An 18666-nucleotide genomic window follows, 5' to 3' on the forward strand; every position below is an offset into this window, starting at 1 on the left:
GCTGCCGGCAATGGTAGGGCTTCAGGATACCGTGCGCAGAGGTGAGGTGAGGCGAGTGTGTGTGTATGCAGAGCGGTGGATGGTGCTGTCTGTGTGTGTGTGTGTGTAGGTGGAGGAGAGGGCAATGATGGGGGTGATGGGGCGGAAGGCAATGATTGGGTTGACGGAGAGGGCAATGATAGGGGTGGTGTGGGAGGAGGAAATGATGGAGGTGGTGAATGGGCAATAATGGGGTGGTGGGGATAAAGCAATAATGGAGGTGGTGAAGGGGCAATCATGGGATGCGGGGGAGGAGGACAATGAGGGGTGTGGGGGATTGGGATGGGAGGAAAGGGGATTTATAATGTATTTAGGAACGGGGAGGTGGAGGAAGACGTTTTTATCGATTATTATGTCTAACTCAGTCCTTTAGTATATGTGTACTCACTTATGTATAGCACAGTCCCTTAGTATGTCTGTATATTATATACTAGCTATTGAACCCGTTCTACGCCCGGGTGGCGAGCATTTATATTGGTATATTGTCTCCATCCTGGTATGTGCTGCTCCATCCTGCGTCCCCATCCTGTCATGTGCTGCTCCATCCTGCGTCCCCATCCTGTCATGCGCTGCTCCATCTTGCGTCCCCATCCTGTCATGTGCTGCTCCATCCTGCGTTCCCCTTCCTGTCATGCGATGCTCCCATCCTGCGTCCCCATCCTGTGATGCGCTGCTCCCATCCTGCGTCCCCATCCTGTGATGCGCTGCTCCCATCCTGTGATGCGCTGCTCCCATCCTGCGTCCCCATCCTGTCATGTGCTGCTCCATCCTGCGTCCCCATCCTGTCATGTGCTGCTCCATCCTGCGTCCCCATCCTGTCATGCGCTGCTCCATCCTGCGTCCCCATCCTTATGTGCTGCTCCATCCTGCGTCCCCATCCTTATGTGCTGCTGCATCCTGCGTCCCCATCCTTATGTGCTGCTCCCATCCTGCGTCCCCATCCTTATGTTCATGCTGCATCCTGCGTCCCCACCCTTATGTGCTGCTGCATCCTGCGTCCCCATCCTTATGTGCTGCTCCCATCCTGCGTCCCCATTCTTATGTTCATGCTGCATCCTGCGTCCCCATCCTTATGTGCTGCTGCATCCTGCGTCCCCATCCTTATGTTCATGCTGCATCCTGCGTCCCCATCCTTATGTGCTGCTCCATCCTGCGTCCCCATCCTTATGTGCTGCTCCATCCTGCGTCCCTATCCTTATGTGCTGCTCCCATCCTGCGTCCCCATCCTTATGTGCTGCTCCATCCTGTGTCCCCATCCTGTTATGTGCTGCTCCATCCTGCGTCCCCATCCTTATGTGCTGCTCCCATCCTGCGTCCCCATCCTTATGTGCTGCTCCATCCTGCGTCCCCATCCTGTTATGTGCTGCTCCATCCTGCGTCCCCATCCTTATGTGCTGCTCCATCCTGCGTCCCCATCCTTATGTGCTGCTCCATCCTGCGTCCCCATCCTTATGTGCTTCTCTATCCTGCTTCCCCATCCTTATGTGCTGCTCCATCCTGCGTCCCCATCCTTATGTGCTACTCCATCCTGCGTCCCCATCCTTATGTGCTGCTCCATCCTGCGTCCCCATCCTTATATGCTGCTCCATCCTGCGTCCCCATCCTTATGTGCTGCTCCATCCTGCGTCCCCATCCTTATGTGCTGCTCTATCCTGCGTCCCCATCCTTATGTGCTGCTCCATCCTGCGTCCCCATCCTTATGTGCTGCTCCATCCTGCGTCCCCATCCTTATGTGCTGCTCCATCCTGCGTCCCCATCCATATGTGCTGCTCCATCCTGCGTCCCCATACTGCCTCTGACCCGCTCGGCGCCGAGTGCTGGGGGGCCTGAGCAGGCGGGGACACCGGCACGCTGTGGGGGTCAGGTGCCGGTATCGCCGCCAGCTCAGGCCCCCCCAGCACTTACTATACTCACCTGTCCGGCGTTCCATCGCTGAGCGCCGCCATCTTCCCGGTCTCCTGGCTGTGACTGTTCAGTCAGAGGGCGGCGCCGGCGCGCATTAAGCGCGTCATCGCGCCCTCTGAACTGAAGGTCACAGGCCGAAGACCGGGAAGATGGCGCCGCTCAGCGATGGAACGGGGACAGGTGAATATAGGCTGATACTCACCCTCCTGGCGGTCCCTGCTTCTGCGGTGGAGATCGCGGTGTGCGTTCAGTGTGAACGCACACCGCGATCTCCCGGGAGCGTCGCTCTGTGAGGCCCAGACTGCGCCGGCGCTTGCGCTTGCGCAGTCTGTAGAGGCTTCGGACAGAGTGACGCTCCCAGCGTTATATTATAGATATATATATATACTAGATGGTGGCCCGATTCTAACGCATCGGTTATTCTAGAATATGCATGTCCACGTAGTATATTGCCCAGCCATGTAGTATATTGCCCAGCTATGTAGTATATTGCACAGCGACGGAGTATACAGCACAGAGCCATGTAGTATACAGACTTAAAATAAAAAATAAACATATACTCACCCTCCGTTGAAGTCCTGTACGTGGCAGCTTCCGGTCCAAGGGTTGGTATGGGTGCAGGACCTGTGATGACGTCGCGGTCACATGACCGTGACGTCATGGCAGGTCCTTGTCGCATGCCATCGGAACCTGCCGCTTGCATGGAGCGGTTACCGGAGCGTCGCGAGGAGCGGGAAAGGCGCCGAAAGGTGAGTATATGATGATTTTTCATTTTTTTTGTATTATTTTTAAAATTAGATCTTTTTACTATTGATGCTGCATAGGCAGGATCAATAGTAAAAAAGTTGGTCACACAGGGTTAATTGCAGCGTTAATGGAGTGCGTTACACCGTGACATAACGCGGTCCATTAGCGCTGCCATTAACCCTGTGTGAGCGCTGACTGGCGGGGAGTACGGAGCGGGCACTGACTGCGGGGAGGAAGGAGCGGCCATGTTGCCGCCGGACTGCGCCCGTCGCTGATTGGTCATGGCAATGGTCGTGGGCGTTTTGCCACGACCAATCAGCGACTTGGATTCCATGACAGACAGAGGCTGCAACCAATGAATATCCGTGACAGAAAGAAAGACAGACAGACAGAAGGACAGAAAGACGGAAGTGACCCTTAGACAATTATATAATATATATATATATATATATATATATCTTTGTCGCCTTAAAAGGAGGGGGGCCCGGACACATTTCCTGCACAGGGGCCCCAAGCTGTCTGTGTGGAAAACGAACAAAATTCCAAGTGCGGTGAAATTGCAAAAAAAGTGCAATCCCACAGTTGTCTTTTGTTTTTTACAACGTTTACTAAATGCTAAAACTGAACTGCCATTATGATTCACCTGTTACCGTAATTACGAGTTCATAGACACCAAACATGACTAGGGTCTTTTTTATCGAAGTGGTGAAAAAAAAATTCCAAAGCTTGTAAAAAAAAATGGCGCGATTTTCCGATTGCATACATTAGTTAGGACTGCTCTGATAAGGGTATACCGTGAAGATTGGTAGAGCAGCTTAGTATACATTTTTTGCATAAAACGTATCAACCAAATACCCTGTTTTTTACATCTTTTACTAGCACTTGCGGATTACTGCAACATTTTTTCAAACTGAGTGTTTTTGGTTTTACTATTCTCTTTTGTGTCTTCAGGTTTCTTGGTGGTGTGTGAACATGATCATACAGACTTGTTCACTGTGCAAGTAGCCCATGTGTTCCTGTTTCCATAATTGTTCTCTTGTGTCTACAAGACTGGGGAGTTCCACCACTCCTCTTGGGCTATCTGCACAAAAGCTGTTCTACCCTGTATGCACACATGGATTTTTCCTCTCTGAACCCTGTTCACACAGGTTATATACAGATGATCAGGTTTTTAAATACATCAGATAGGGATTGCATACATTAGTTAGGACTGCTCTGATAAGGGTATACCGTGAAGATTGGTAGAGCAGCTTAGTATACATTTTTTGCAAAAAACGTATCAACCAAATACCCTGTTTTTTACATCTTTTACTAGCACTTGCGGATTACTGCAACATTTTTTCAAACTGAGTGTTTTTGGTTTTACTATTCTCTTTTGTGTCTTTCGATTTTCCGATACCCGTAGCGTGATCTTGGGTTGGGTGATGGCTTATTTTTTCTGTGCTGAGCTGATGTTTTTAATGATTACATTTTGGTGCAGATACGATCTTTTGATCGCCCATTATTGCATTTTAATACAATATTGCAGCGACCAAAAAACTTAATTCTGGCATTTTAACTTTTTTCTCATTACGTCGTTTAGCGATCAGGTTACATAGTAACATAGTAACATAGTTAGTAAGGCCGAAAAAAGACATTTGTCCATCCAGTTCAGCCTATATTCCATCATAATAAATCCCCAGATCTACGTCCTTCTACAGAACCTAATTGTATGATACAATATTGTTCTGCTCCAGGAAGACATCCAGGCCTCTCTTGAACCCCTCGACTGAGTTCGCCATCACCACCTCCTCAGGCAAGCAATTCCAGATTCTCACTGCCCTAACAGTAAAGAATCCTCTTCTATGTTGGTGGAAAAACCTTCTCTCCTCCAGACGCAAAGAATGCCCCCTTGTGCCCGTCACCTTCCTTGGTATAAACAGATCCTCAGCGAGATATTTGTATTGTCCCCTTATATACTTATACATGGTTATTAGATCGCCCCTCAGTCGTCTTTTTTCTAGACTAAATAATCCTAATTTCGCTAATCTATCTGGGTATTGTAGTTCTCCCATTCCCTTTATTAATTTTGTTGCCCTCCTTTGTACTCTCTCTAGTTCCATTATATCCTTCCTGAGCACCGGTGCCCAAAACTGGACACAGTACTCCATGTGCGGTCTAACTAGGGATTTGTACAGAGGCAGTATAATGCTCTCATCATGTGTATCCAGACCTCTTTTAATGCACCCCATGATCCTGTTTGCCTTGGCAGCTGCTGCCTGGCACTGGCTGCTCCAGGTAAGTTTATCATTAACTAGGATCCCCAAGTCCTTCTCCCTGTCAGATTTACCCAGTGGTTTCCCGTTCAGTGTGTAATGGTGACATTGATTCCTTCTTCCCATGTGTATAACCTTACATTTATCATTGTTAAACCTCATCTGCCACCTTTCAGCCCAAGTTTCCAACTTATCCAGATCCATCTGTAGCAGAATACTATCTTCTCTTGTATTAACTGCTTTACATAGTTTTGTATCATCTGCAAATATCGATATTTTACTGTGTAAACCTTCTACCAGATCATTAATGAATATGTTGAAGAGAACAGGTCCCAATACTGACCCCTGCGGTACCCCACTGGTCACAGCGACCCAGTTAGAGACTATACCATTTATAACCACCCTCTGCTTTCTATCACTAAGCCAGTTACTAACCCATTTACACACATTTTCCCCCAGACCAAGCATTCTCATTTTGTGTACCAACCTCTTGTGCGGCACGGTATCAAACGCTTTGGAAAAATCGAGATATACCACGTCCAATGACTCACCGTGGTCCAGCCTATAGCTTACCTCTTCATAAGAACTGATTAGATTGGTTTGACAGGAGCGATTTCTCATAAACCCATGCTGATATGGAGTTAAACAGTTATTCTCATTGAGATAATCCAGAATAACATCCCTCAGAAACCCTTCAAAAGGTTAATTCTTTTAATATATATTGATAAATCAGGCGATCTAAACACAGCGATACCAAATATGTGTAGGTTTGATTTTTTTAATGGTTTTATTTTGAATGGGGCGAAAGGGGGATGATTTGAACTTTTATATATATATTTTTTTTTTTTGATATTTTTTTTTTTTTACTTTTGGTATGCTTCAATAGTCTCCATGGGAGATTAGAAGCTGCCATAATCCGATTGGCTCTGCTACATACAGGCAATGATGAGATAGTCTGTATGTAGCAGAATTGCTCACTTGCTATGAGCTGTTCAAAACAGCTGACATTTGCTGGAAAAGATGTGGGATCAGCACCGGAGCCCACATCAAAGGCCAGGGTCACACTTGTGAGTGTGATGCAAGAAACTCGCATGAGTCTCTCACATCAAAACCCGGCACTGCCGCCAGCACTCGGGACCGGAGTGTGCGGCTGCATAGAAATACATGTTATGCGAGAGACTTGTGCGAGTTTCTGACATTGTACTCGCAATTGTGACCCCAGCCAAAGGGTGGGAGTCCAACATCGGCGTACTATTGCACCCGATGTTGGAAAGGAGTTAAACTAAAGATGGTTCTTAATGACATTGTAGGTCTTGGGTTGTTGTCCTGCTTTAGAATAAATTTGTATAGATAAGTATCTGCTAGAGATGAGCGGATCTTTTGAAATTCGAATTTGCCAAATTTACTGAAGTTTTCCCTAAAATTTGATTTTTCTCTGAATAAATTTGCGTGAATCTCAGTACTGTAAAGTTTGTAACTACTTGGAGTACTAAGCACTTTGCTTGTATTGTGAACTTTTCTAACACAGCTCTACAATAAATTACAGTATATAAACTGAAATACTAATTTGTAGCAATTGATTATACATTGTTTAATAATTAAGTGACCCATTTGTTGACCTAGCCTTTATGTGCACCTGCCCCTTTGGAGATTTATTCCCACCCTGTTTTCTCTTACATTTTTTTTTATATATATTTTAATGTATTCCAATAAATTTATGGTTTTTATGAATTTTCTGCTGGAATCACTTTGTATCTCTGGACAAAAGTGCTACAGTTTTCAGAGATAGGAACAAGTCTGTATGATCATGTTCACACACCACCAAGAAACCTGAAGACACAAAAGAGAATAGTAAAACCAAGAACACTCAGTTTGAAAAAATGTTGCAGTAATCCGCAAGTGCAAGTAAAAGATGTAAAAAACAGGGTATTTGGTTGATACGTTTTTTGCAAAAAATGTATACTAAGCTGCTCTACCAATCTTCACGGTATACCCTTATCAGAGCAGTCCTAACTAATGTATGCAATCCCTATCTGATGTATTTAAAAACCTGATCATCTGTATATAACCTGTGTGAACAGGGTTCAGAGAGGAAAAATCCATGTGTGCATACAGGGTAGAACAGCTTTTGTGCAGATAGCCCAAGAGGAGTGGTGGAACTCCCCAGTCTTGTAGACACAAGAGAACAATTATGGAAACAGGAACACATGGGCTACTTGCACAGGTTCACACAGGTTATATACAGATGATCAGGTTTTTAAATACATCAGATAGGGATTGCATACATTAGTTTTTTACATCTTTTACTTGCACTTGCGGATTACTGCAACATTTTTTCAAACTGAGTGTTTTTGGTTTTACTATTCTCTTTTGTGTCTTCAGTTTTCAGAGATAGTTTATTTAATTATATTTCTGAATGTCTAGAATTTCATTGCTTTTGGACTCCACTTTTGCTTGAAATACGCTTAAAAACACAGACACTGCCAGATCATACGCCAGATGGCATTCACAGAGCCTCAATCTGCCTCATTATAGGGAATCTTCCGCCGGGGGATCCATCTGAATCATGTATTTTAGAGATGTGCATGGAAACCCCAGTGTAAGAGCTCAGCGCAGAGTGCAGGATAAATGAGCCAAGCCTTAATGCGATCTTTGAAAGACAAATCAACAACTGGTGAAGAATTGGTGTTATTTATTTTTTGCGTCGTTCTTCTTTATTCTATTTTATTCTTCGGGCCAGTGCGATTATAGTGATACCATTTTTATATTGTTTTGTATATTTGGCGGCTGTCACACACTAAAAGACACTTTTTTTGCAACAACTTTTTGCACCGCCATATTTTAAGAGCTATAATTTTTACATATTTCTGCTGGCAGAATCATGTGACGGCTTGTTTGTTTTTTTGCAAGACAAGTTGATATTTTTATTAGTACCATTTTCGGGTACATACATTTTTTGATCACTGTCTAATCAAATTTTTCAAAGGCAGAATGAACAAAAAATCAACAATTCAGGAATTTATATTTTTTATGCAATTCACCATGTGGTAAAAGTAACAAGACAGCTTTATTCTATGGGTCAGTACAGCGATACCGCATATACCGGTATATCGTTTTTTTTTACACAGTAATATTATTAATATAAAAGATATTTTATAGAAAAAAATAATTGCTTTTGCATTGTGAGAGGTACAGATTTTTTATTTCTCTGCTGACTGAACTGTCTGGCTGTTTGTTTTCAGCAATATTATTTTTTATTTACATTCAACTATTTTTATCGTGTTCACAGAAGGGGTTAGGTAATGTGTCCGTTTTATAGATTGAGCAAATATGTTTAGACTCTTTATGTTTATTTTTGTTTCACATAAAGATACATATACAGTATTTGTGGGAAAATAGTTTTTCATTTTATTTTATTTATTATTTTGTAATTATTTTAAAATATTTTACAATGTATTTTTACTTAGTCCCTCTATGAGACTAACTTTTATCAGTCTGATTGCTGGTATAATGCATTGTAATACACCAGCACTGCAATGCATTATACATATCAGTATTTTAGACAATGCATCTGGCAGATCTTGGGTTGCCTTGACGATAATTGGACTCGCAGGGACGTGGATCGGATGGGAGAAGGGCCCTCTCCGTCTCCTATTCTCCTAAATGTTGTGAGTAATGTTGATTGTGGCATTTAAAGGGTTAAACATCTGAGGGCAGTGCGGAAACCGCTCCTGGCTGTGACAGCCGAGACTCGGCTATCATGTAAGCTGAGCTCTCGGCAGCGATCACACTGGCACAGCTTCTGTGCCACAAAATGATCACCTTGACGTACCTATACATTTTGGTCAGTAACCCCTATCTTATTATTACATATAGATAAGTCAAATGTCACGCAGGGGTTAAAAATTTCGCAAAGTACTGTATATAAAAAATATTTGTATGTAATATGTAGCCAATTTATAATAGACAGGTCGATTCTGCAGAAACAAAAAAGACAAGAACCACACATGCAAAAATTACTATTTGAGCTGAGCGACAAAACTAAACCCAAGGTTCTTCGTTAACGTTGTGACCAGAATGTATAATCCCACAGCTAAATTAAAGCAGACCTCTTTGTGAGCACCTAGCCATTGAAGTGTAGTGCTTTGCAATGATCTTGGATGTCTCCTTACTGCACTAGCAGAACGAGCGATTCAGGCACCCCACAACACTCATGTGCTCAAGAAAAGCCCCCACATTTCTGGGCCACACTGCCCCACAGACACAGCACCCTTACAGTATTGGCCACCACACAGCATGGCGCGTAGTATCTGAAGCTGGTAGCCCACATACCAGAGGCTCAAGGGGCAATGTGGCTCTCAAGCCAATGGTTGGAGGAATACTAGCGACAAAGCATTTTATAAAAACTATCAATAATCTGCATAAAGAATACTGTTTAGTACCTTTTTGTAATGACACCTCCATAATGACTCTGTTATTTGGATTGGAACTTTCTGACTGTAGCGGACTATGCTCTCTCACTACACAAGTGCTGGAGCTTTTGGAGCGAACCATTTGAGAATTGCAGGCTTTGAGGATATCAGGTGCACTGAGTCCTGTGCGAACCGTGAGAGTGATCACTCCTTTCTTCACCTGCTGAAGAGAACAAATAACGTGTATCATATACGTGTATACCATTGCATTAATCACAGCAAGAAGCAAATGAGCCAATAAACAGAAAAATGGGATTTTAGGATTGCTTACGTAGATCGTTTGTTCTTTATTTTTCTGTGCATTCAGGTGCCATATATAATAAATAGTTAAAAGTAACTAAACTTTCTTTTTCAGTTTTCGTACAAATTGCCTAAAGCTCCAGGTCCTTAGACCCTCAGCAATTGTGCAATAGACCCCTGATATGTGCACAGCTTCGAAGACAAGAGCTCACAGCTTTCTACAGTTTTCTATTGAATCTATACTCCGGCCCAGTGTGTGATCAGACAGGAGATGTACACTCCTATCTAGTGTGTTGCGTACTTCTCAGGGATTTACAGCATGATTGATGGTGGTTTCAGGACATGATCCCACTAATTTGTAGGCAATTCAAGCACCTGCTAGATATGAAAAAAAGAAAATTTACTTTTTAAAGGAACATTCAAGGCAAAACTAACACTGTTATAGAGATTAATAAAGATAAAAAGGTGGTAAATTTGACATCAGGGCAGTTTGATATCAGCGCTCTACAAAATATTTGAATATTCTTAGAGATGAACTTCAAAAGAACACATTGGCAATATTTTAAAACTTCCCTCCACGCCCAAACTGAAAACGAACAATACTGGAAAGTATTTTTAGTAACCATACTTGGTCCTCATCCCTCTGTCAGATCAGTGGTCCGTTCTTCTGTTTTCCAGAATCGCCAACGCAGAGGCCTAGGGAGCTTTGTGGAAAGTCTGCACCATGTCTTCCCTGCTTTTCCATTGCTTGAGGATGGACCAACGCCAATGACTAGAGTGCCGTGTCCATTCCTCAGTAGATATAAAGGCACAGATGATTGGCCTCGGGGAGACCAAAACATCCAACACCGCGGAGACACCATCACGTGTTTCTCAACGCAGTGATTCCAGAACACTGCCCCCATCCCTTATGGGAAATATGCAGATGCAGGTAAAGAAGCTGCGGAGACACCATCACGTGTTTCTCGACGCAAGCAGTGAATAGCCAGGCCTTTCCCCGGGAAGGAAGAACCACGGGAAGGGCAGCATCCTATGAAGGAAAGCCACCTATGCCAAGCATGGTATCCATCCACAGACAGCTGTTTCGGGGTGTTTGCCCCTCATCAGTGTGGAGTAGGAATCTGGCTATTAGGAGCAGTGCCTAGTAAAAAGGCTATAAAGGCACAGATGATTGGCCTCGGGGAGACCAAAACATCCAACACTGCGGAGACACCATCACGTGTTCCTCAGTAGAGACATTTCACAGGGAACATATAATTCAGTCTTTCTACAGCTCATCGTGTAAATGTAAATTACTGCACCAAGGTCGTATCAATCGATTGTTCTTGTTACAAGTTCGTCTAGGTTCACACTAGCGTATAAAACTCTGGTTTTCAATTGTGATAAAGACCAGCACCCAACTGTGAACCTCGGCAAACCTAAGCAGCATACTCAAGTCAAGCAGCAGCTACAAAAAGTGTGCTAGAAAATGTTTCTAGTGTAATATTATCCCTTTGTAAATCTTTTGCAAAATTTGGATTCAGTTTGGGGTTCCATATTTAGGAGAGAGGATGTAGGAGAGGGTAAATGGTTTAAAGGCTGGCAATTAAATTATTAACTAAAGGTCTCTCTCAGACGCTATTCCCACCTTCCTTAAAGGGAACTGGTCACCCCCAAAATCGAAGGTGAGCTAAGCCCACCAGCATCAGGGGTTTATCTACAGCATTCTGTAATGCTGTAGATAAGCCCCCGAGGTATCCTGAAAGATGAGAAAAAGAGGTTAGATTATGCCCAGGGGCGTTCCCGCTGCCGTCCGGTCCGATGGGCATCGCGGTCCGGTCCTGGGCCTCCCATCTTCTTACGATGACGTCCTCTTCTTGTCTTCACTCTGCGGCTCCGGCGCAGGTGTACTTTGTCTGCCCTGTTGAGGGCAGAGCAAAGTACTGCAGTACGCAGGCGCCGGGAAAGGTCAGAGAGGCCCAGTGCTAGATACACTTCCCCTTTGAGAAAGTGATCACGCGAAACGCGCGTCAGGGGCTGTGGGAAGGCCACACAGGAGTCCATATTTACCATGGGTGAGTTCATTTTGCCTCATTGACAAGTATAAATATGGAATGTACCGGTTGACACGATACTATGGGGCTATGGTCTCTGAGGAACAATCCCTTACTATAGGGTTATTGAGAATTTGGTGACTTCCGATACTTACCCAGGTCTAACTGTGGATGTGTGCCCTAATATTAGTGTACTAGTTGGTTTTCCTCCTTTTTACATGTTGGAATTTTTTTATGTGTTCTGTCAGGTATGTATTTATTTGTTTGTATGTTATTATCTTTTTGACATTTGGAATATAATAAAATATTTATACATCTTTTACATATTTTTGGTATCTATGCTCCCTTTTTCGCTAATGTCAAATATCATACATAGTTATAATTTATCAACTATGGAAAATTAATTAAGACTGAACGTTATAAACTTTTTTCAAACTCTACTCTACTTTATGTAATGGTGTTTTGCACATTCTGTGACTCAGGAATATAATGCACAATCCCCTCAGGCCATGCACACTCCAGTAAAAATGTTTCACCAGGACTATTCCTGTAAGGGAGCAGACAGACGGTATAACTCGTGCAAGAATCGCGTTGCAATCCTTGTACTGACAGTCTGCTCTCCTGACCTAGGCTTGAACGCTGCATTCTCAGGTCAGGAGAGGTGTCGGGCCAGTCTGTGCAGTGCAATGCGATCATCGCACGAGTTATATGGCCATTTGGCTGCTTCCTAAGGTGAAAACTAGTTAACATTTCTCTTGTGCATCTAAATTTTGACAGCTGTTCACTTTTGTAATATTTCTGATTTGTCAGTGAGATACCATATTTGAAAGTACATACTGTATAAATCAGAGCATGGAAATGTAAAAGTTGCAAGACTCTTCTGTTTCTCAACATCATATTCAAACACTCTCAATGGGTCGACTTTCTTAAGAGTTTACCTGTTACACACAAGTCCTGGGTCTGGCTCTGCTCCCCCCACCCCAGTCTGCTAAAGGCTGCTGTCACACTAAGCCAAAACCAGGAGTGGGTGATAAATGCAGAAGTGGTGCATACAGGGCCGGACTGGCCATCGGGCAGTTCTGGCAAATGCCAGAAGGGCCGATGGCAGTAGTGGGCTGCTCGAGTGTGCCGCTGTCGGCACATTCCCGGCCCCGCATTCAACTATACCGGCGTCATAGACGCCGGTACAGTTGAATGCAATGATGGGGAGAGAGCGTCTGCTGTCGCTCCCTCTCCCATCATTCCCCGCTCTGTCTGCTGCTTACACTGCGGGTGCGCGATGATATGACGTCTGCTGTGTGACCGGGTGGGCAGACTGCAGCTGCTGAGACTGGAGCCAGGAGCAGCGCGGGGCAAGAGGAACGGTAAGTAGAGTCAGTGTTTTTTTATTTTTTATTATTATTACATGGCATGGCTGCATTACATTCTATGGGGCTGGGCAGCGCTGCATTATATTGTATGTTGGCTGTGCTGCATTACATTCTATGGGGGCTGGCTGCATTACATTCTATGGGGGCTGTGCTGCATTACATTCTATGGGGACTGGCTACATTACATTCTAAGGGGCTGGCTGCATTACATTCTATGGGGGCTGGCTGCATTACATTCTATGGGGCCTGTGCTGCATTACATTCTATGGGGCCTGTGCTGCATTACAGTCTATGGGGCCTGTGCTGCATTACAGTCTATGGGGCCTGTGCTGCATTACATTCTATGGGGCCTGTGCTGCATTACAGTCTATGGGGCCTGTGCTGCATTACATTCTGTGGGGCCTGTGCTGCATTACATTCTATGGGGCCTGTGCTGCATTACATTCTATGGGGCCTGTGCTGCATTACATTCTATGGGGCCTGTGCTGCATTACATTCTATGGGGCCTGTGCTGCATTACATTCTATAGGGCCTGTGCTGCATTACATTCTATGGGGCCTGTGCTGCATTACATTCTATGGGGCCTGTGCTGCATTAAATTCTATGGGGCCTGTGCTGCATTACATTCTATGGGGGCTGGCTGCATTACATTCTATGGGGGCTGAGCTGTAATGCTGGATACAGCTGTAATTATATGTTATATAGTCGTGTTACACTCCCCTCACTTCTTGTAACCTACAGTTGTACAAAGATATTATACAGTCACCATGTGACAAGTGGGCCTGTGTAACTTCAAATGCCAGGGCTGAATTTTAGTCCCAGTCCGGCCCTGGGTGCATATGTTTCTATTATACTTTTCCTCTAATTGGTCCTCTCCTGGTTTTGGCTTACAAATACTGATGTAAGATACTGACCAAATACTGCTAGTGTGACGGCAGCCAAACTCTGTTGTGCTGCAGTCGGGCTTAGCAAGTGACTTGGCGTGCTGCCATTTAATCGCCTGCCTAGACCTAAATAAGGCTAAAAAAAATAAATAGGATATACAACCAAGGTTCAAAAAACCAAGCAAAAACCCCCAAAAAACCTTTTATCTTAACAGATCATAGATAAAACTTAATATTTATTGTTCACTTTAAAATATTGAACAGACAATCAACATTCAACCAACCGTGCTAAACTAGAACTACCCCTCACACTGTTAATGCTAATTTTCCCTGCCTTGCAGCGGAGGTTGGCACCGAGAAATATATACGAGATAGGCGCCCCCGCTCAACGGCGGCTGTCCCTATATCTCCTGTCTATCAGCTATGGATAATGTGATACAATTGAACCACCATTCTGACATGACAGGAAAAAATGAAAAGGACAATGATTGCCTATCTATAACTAATTGATTAGCGGCAACCATAGAACAGTGTGAAAAAGGGTGAATAACAAAATAACAAGTGCAAAAAAGTGCATATTAAACACCAAGTACCTCACTATAACTGTTCCCTGCTGATTTTTTCAGCCTGCCTGACTGTGGGGGTTGGCACCCTACTGTTCAGCGGATATTGTGCCCCCACTCATCGACGACTCACCCTAAAAGCAATCTCTGCAGATAAGCTAATGTCTTACAAGGATGTGACATCATAGGCCCCAATCCTATGGTCATAAACATTAATCTCTGACAGGCTGCATGGGCACAGTACTGATACAAGACTGTGATCCCATTCTGTAACACATATATATACCAGTTATAACAACGGTGTACTTATCATCTCTGATGTATTGTAGACAAACGCCTCAACGCGTTTCACCAATCTGGCTCATCAGGAGGCTTGGATAGACAGATGCTGCACGGTTGGTTTCATGTTGATTGTCTGTTCAATGTTTTAAAGTGAACAATAAATATTAAGTTTTATCTATGATCTGTTAAGATACAAGGTTTTTTTTTTTGCTAAATAAGGCTAGGTTCACATTGCGTCAAGTACATGGCGTTAAACGGATGCGTTAAACGCATGTACAGAAACGGAGCAAAAATATGTGAAATTCGTCGTCACGGTAACGCTAGCGTTAACGCATGTGATCGCGTTTTTTCATTTTGATGTCCGTTTACGAAGTATCCGTTTGTCTGCGTTTGTCACTGTCAATAAAGTTGTTCTTTTTTTTTTTTTTTTCCCTTTTGTCATTGTCGGGTGTGGGCACAGACTCATTCTCCATTTTGAAAGCATTGAGTGAACTTCTGCTAGCAAGATGTTTGTGTCTGAGCTCGTCAGATTTCGCTTGATGCGGTTGCGACTTCGGCAGAGAAAGCGTAGTTCGCAAAGGAGATATTGGATCCACGAAGTGAATTTCTTGCGGAGTACATATGGTGCCTTTCACACCCTGTATGTGCAGCTTCGGGATCATCCCTTCAAATTCCAACGCTATCTACGGATGTCCATTGAGACCTTTGATGTTCTGCTCTCACATGTGAAGGATGAGATACAGTACATCATCATCGCAGCACTTTTCGTGAAAGCATCAGTGCGGAGCAACGTTTAGTAGTGACTGTGAGGTAATTATACATTTTTTTTATCATTCTATTGACAAAGACTAGATCTCGGTATCGTGTGGCCTAATGTTCATTTTGCAATTGTATATTATATTGTAAACTAGCCTTTAGATGATCATTAAAATCCTAATTTTTTTTTTTTGTTTTTGAATGTCAACAGATATCTGGCTACCGGAGAAACTTTTGCGTCACTGCATTACCAGTTTCGACTTGGGAAGTCAACAATTTGTCAACTGGTTCGGGAAACTTGTGATGCCATTTGGAACAACTTGCAACCACTTGTGCTACCAACACCAACATCAGAAATGTGGCTAGCAATTTCCCAACAGTTCGAGGATGTGGCTAATTTCCCCAATTGTATTGGTGCCGTGGACGGAAAGCACATTCGGATTCAGAAACCTGCACATAGTGGTTCCCTCTACTATAACTATAAGAAATACTTTTCTATAGTATTGATGGCGATTGCGGATGCCAGGTACCGTTTTGTTGCTGTGGATATTGGAGCTTATGGCCGGACTAACGATTCCAGAGTATTCAGAGACTCCAACATGGGCCAATGTTTGTACAACCAAAGTTTAAACATACCGTCATCACGACCTCTTCCGGGGACCGAAGGCCCAAGTTTGCCCTATGTTTTAGTTGGTGATGAGGCCTTCCAACTAGGACAAAATCTCCTCAAGCCCTACTCAAGCCGTAGTCTAGACTCCAGCAGGCGCATTTTTAATTATCGCTTGAGCCGGGCTAGACGTTATGTGGAGTGTGCCTTTGGGATTTTGACATTAAAATGGCGGATTTTACTAACCTGCATGCAACTGCAACCAGACAATGTGGACCGTGTTGTGAAGGCATGCATCTGTCTGCACAATTTTGTGGCGAGACATGAACCCCAGTTGGTAGACCCCAATGATTGTGAGTCGAACCTCAGTAGCATTGAATCGACTACAGTTCGTTCTGCATCACAAATAATGAGGATTCGTGATCAATTTGCACACTACTTCACACACGAAGGCCAGGTTCCATGGCAAGACAGACACGTGTGAAAATAATTTAAAGTCTTCCTGATGTCGTGTAAAAAGTTACGTAGTGTAAAAAGTTATGTTGTTTAACCTGATGTCGTGTAAAAAGTTACGTAGTGTAAAAAGTTATGTTGTTTAACCTGATGTCGTGTAAAAAGTTACGTAGTGTAAAAAGTTATGTTGTTTAACCTGATGTCATGTAAAAAGTTACGTAGTGTAAAAAGTTATGTTGTTTAACCTGATGTCGTGTAAAAAGTTACCTTATGTCGTGTAAAAAGTTAAAGTTAAAGTCATACAAGAATCTGAAATTTGAAACAGTTTACTAAATGTTTTTGTATTTTCCCAACAAATTGTTGGTACACAGGTGTAACATATGATATCCCATAGGGATGAAAAAAAAAAGGAAAATAGAAATTAACAACAAAACCCCCCCCCCCCCAAAAAAAAATTCCAACGCGGTAATTGCACCTGGCTGTGGACAGTGAACTGTACTAAAGACTTTGGTACTGCACGGGAGTATTGTCTGCCCAACTATATGATGGACTGCTACATTGTCTTTGAGGTTCCATGCTCGTTTCACCCCGGCCTCTATATTGAGGGTTGTAGGGCGGCATGTCCAGTCTTCTTCTTCCCGATGGAGCGGGTTCCTCGGTGCCCACAAATTCCTCTACAAGCTCGTTAAGTCTTTGTCGAAACATAAGGTTTCTATGTGCCGGGATATTTTATACTACAGGCACATAGGATAATAAAAGTAGCTTCCACTCATTAGCAGAGTAGACAGACTCGCGTGCTTGCAGCTCGGTAATTTCTCGTCTCAGGTCTTTGAGCTCACTGCGACACATGTCCTCTACCCGTTGGAGTCCATCCACGATAATTGCATCTGCTTCATCTTTTTGAGATGCTCGCTTGCGTCCACGCTGTGATTGCAACCGGGCACTCACACCTGCAGCAACAGTGCTTCTATCCGCAGATCGTGGCTCGCTGATGCCAGACACATCTTCAGGTTGCGTTGGTTCCACTGAAGAAGGCTCAAGTTCCTCTGCTGGTCTAGGAGCAGCGGTACTGCATATCGTGCTGTAACCCAAAAACAAAAATTACTTATTTTCCTTTAAACAATTTAGTCTCGCACACAGACCTTCTTGTACTTACGAGCGCTGAGACACTGTTTTCTGAAGAAAGAGCAGTTGGTCATAATGCACATACGGTGTCACCCGTTTGCCACTTGATCCGCTTGGTGGATTCTGACTGTTCCGGTAGTCACAGACAAAGCGATCGCGGATGGACTTCCAACGGGTATGGACAGCATCGGCTTTAAATTTAAAAAAAAAATATATATATATAAAAATAGTAGATTGTGTTAAGATATAGGAAAAATTGTTCATAGTTTGCTACGATAGTTGATATATAAATAGTAGATAGATAGTTGTTAGATAAGAAATAGTGTAGAAATAGTGTATAGATAGATAGATATATAGTGTACAGATAGTTGATAATTGAGAGATAGATAGCAGACAACAAGTGGATAGGTTGATAGGATAGAAAATTTTTTTTTTTTTAAACATTTTCCGATGTTACGTCACCAATATTTACCAATTTTTTTCTTTGAGGTTGTCGACTTCTCCATGTATCGGGGATCAAAGTGACAGATTATTTGATCCCACAACTTCCGGTTCTTCACGATGTCATGGTGGGAGCTGTCGCTCTGGTCCCATATGAAGGGGTTGGCTTCCACGAGGTTAATAAGTGTCTCATTGTGGATAGTCAATGGCTCTTCGTCAACGACAATCCTTTTTTTTTTTGTCGCTGACTTGGACTATGTAAACACAAAACGTTATGTTGATAGTGTCAATTTCACTGGATGGCCATATTCATATATACAGAGATAGATAGATACATAGATATAGCAATATATAGATATATAGATAGATAGATAGATAGATGTAGATAGATAGATATACATTGATAGATAGATAGATAGATAGATAGATAGATAGATAGATACATAGATATTGATAGATATATAGATAGATAGATACATAGATATTGATAGATA

At 43.3% G+C, this 18666-nt stretch overlaps 1 protein-coding gene across 1 annotated transcript in view; it reads right to left on the minus strand.

The window, feature by feature from the left end:
- IL16 (interleukin 16) overlaps positions 1-18666 on the minus strand; it is a 194894-nt gene that overhangs the window by 76440 nt on the left and 99788 nt on the right. The window contains exon 9 of the mRNA XM_069766113.1: positions 9389-9578. Within this exon, the coding sequence (XP_069622214.1) occupies positions 9389-9578 (190 nt within the window). The remainder of the gene's footprint in view (positions 1-9388; positions 9579-18666) is intronic.

This window comes from Ranitomeya imitator, chromosome 4 (genome assembly GCF_032444005.1).
Source record: "Ranitomeya imitator isolate aRanImi1 chromosome 4, aRanImi1.pri, whole genome shotgun sequence".
Classification (NCBI taxonomy): Eukaryota; Metazoa; Chordata; class Amphibia; order Anura; family Dendrobatidae; genus Ranitomeya; species Ranitomeya imitator.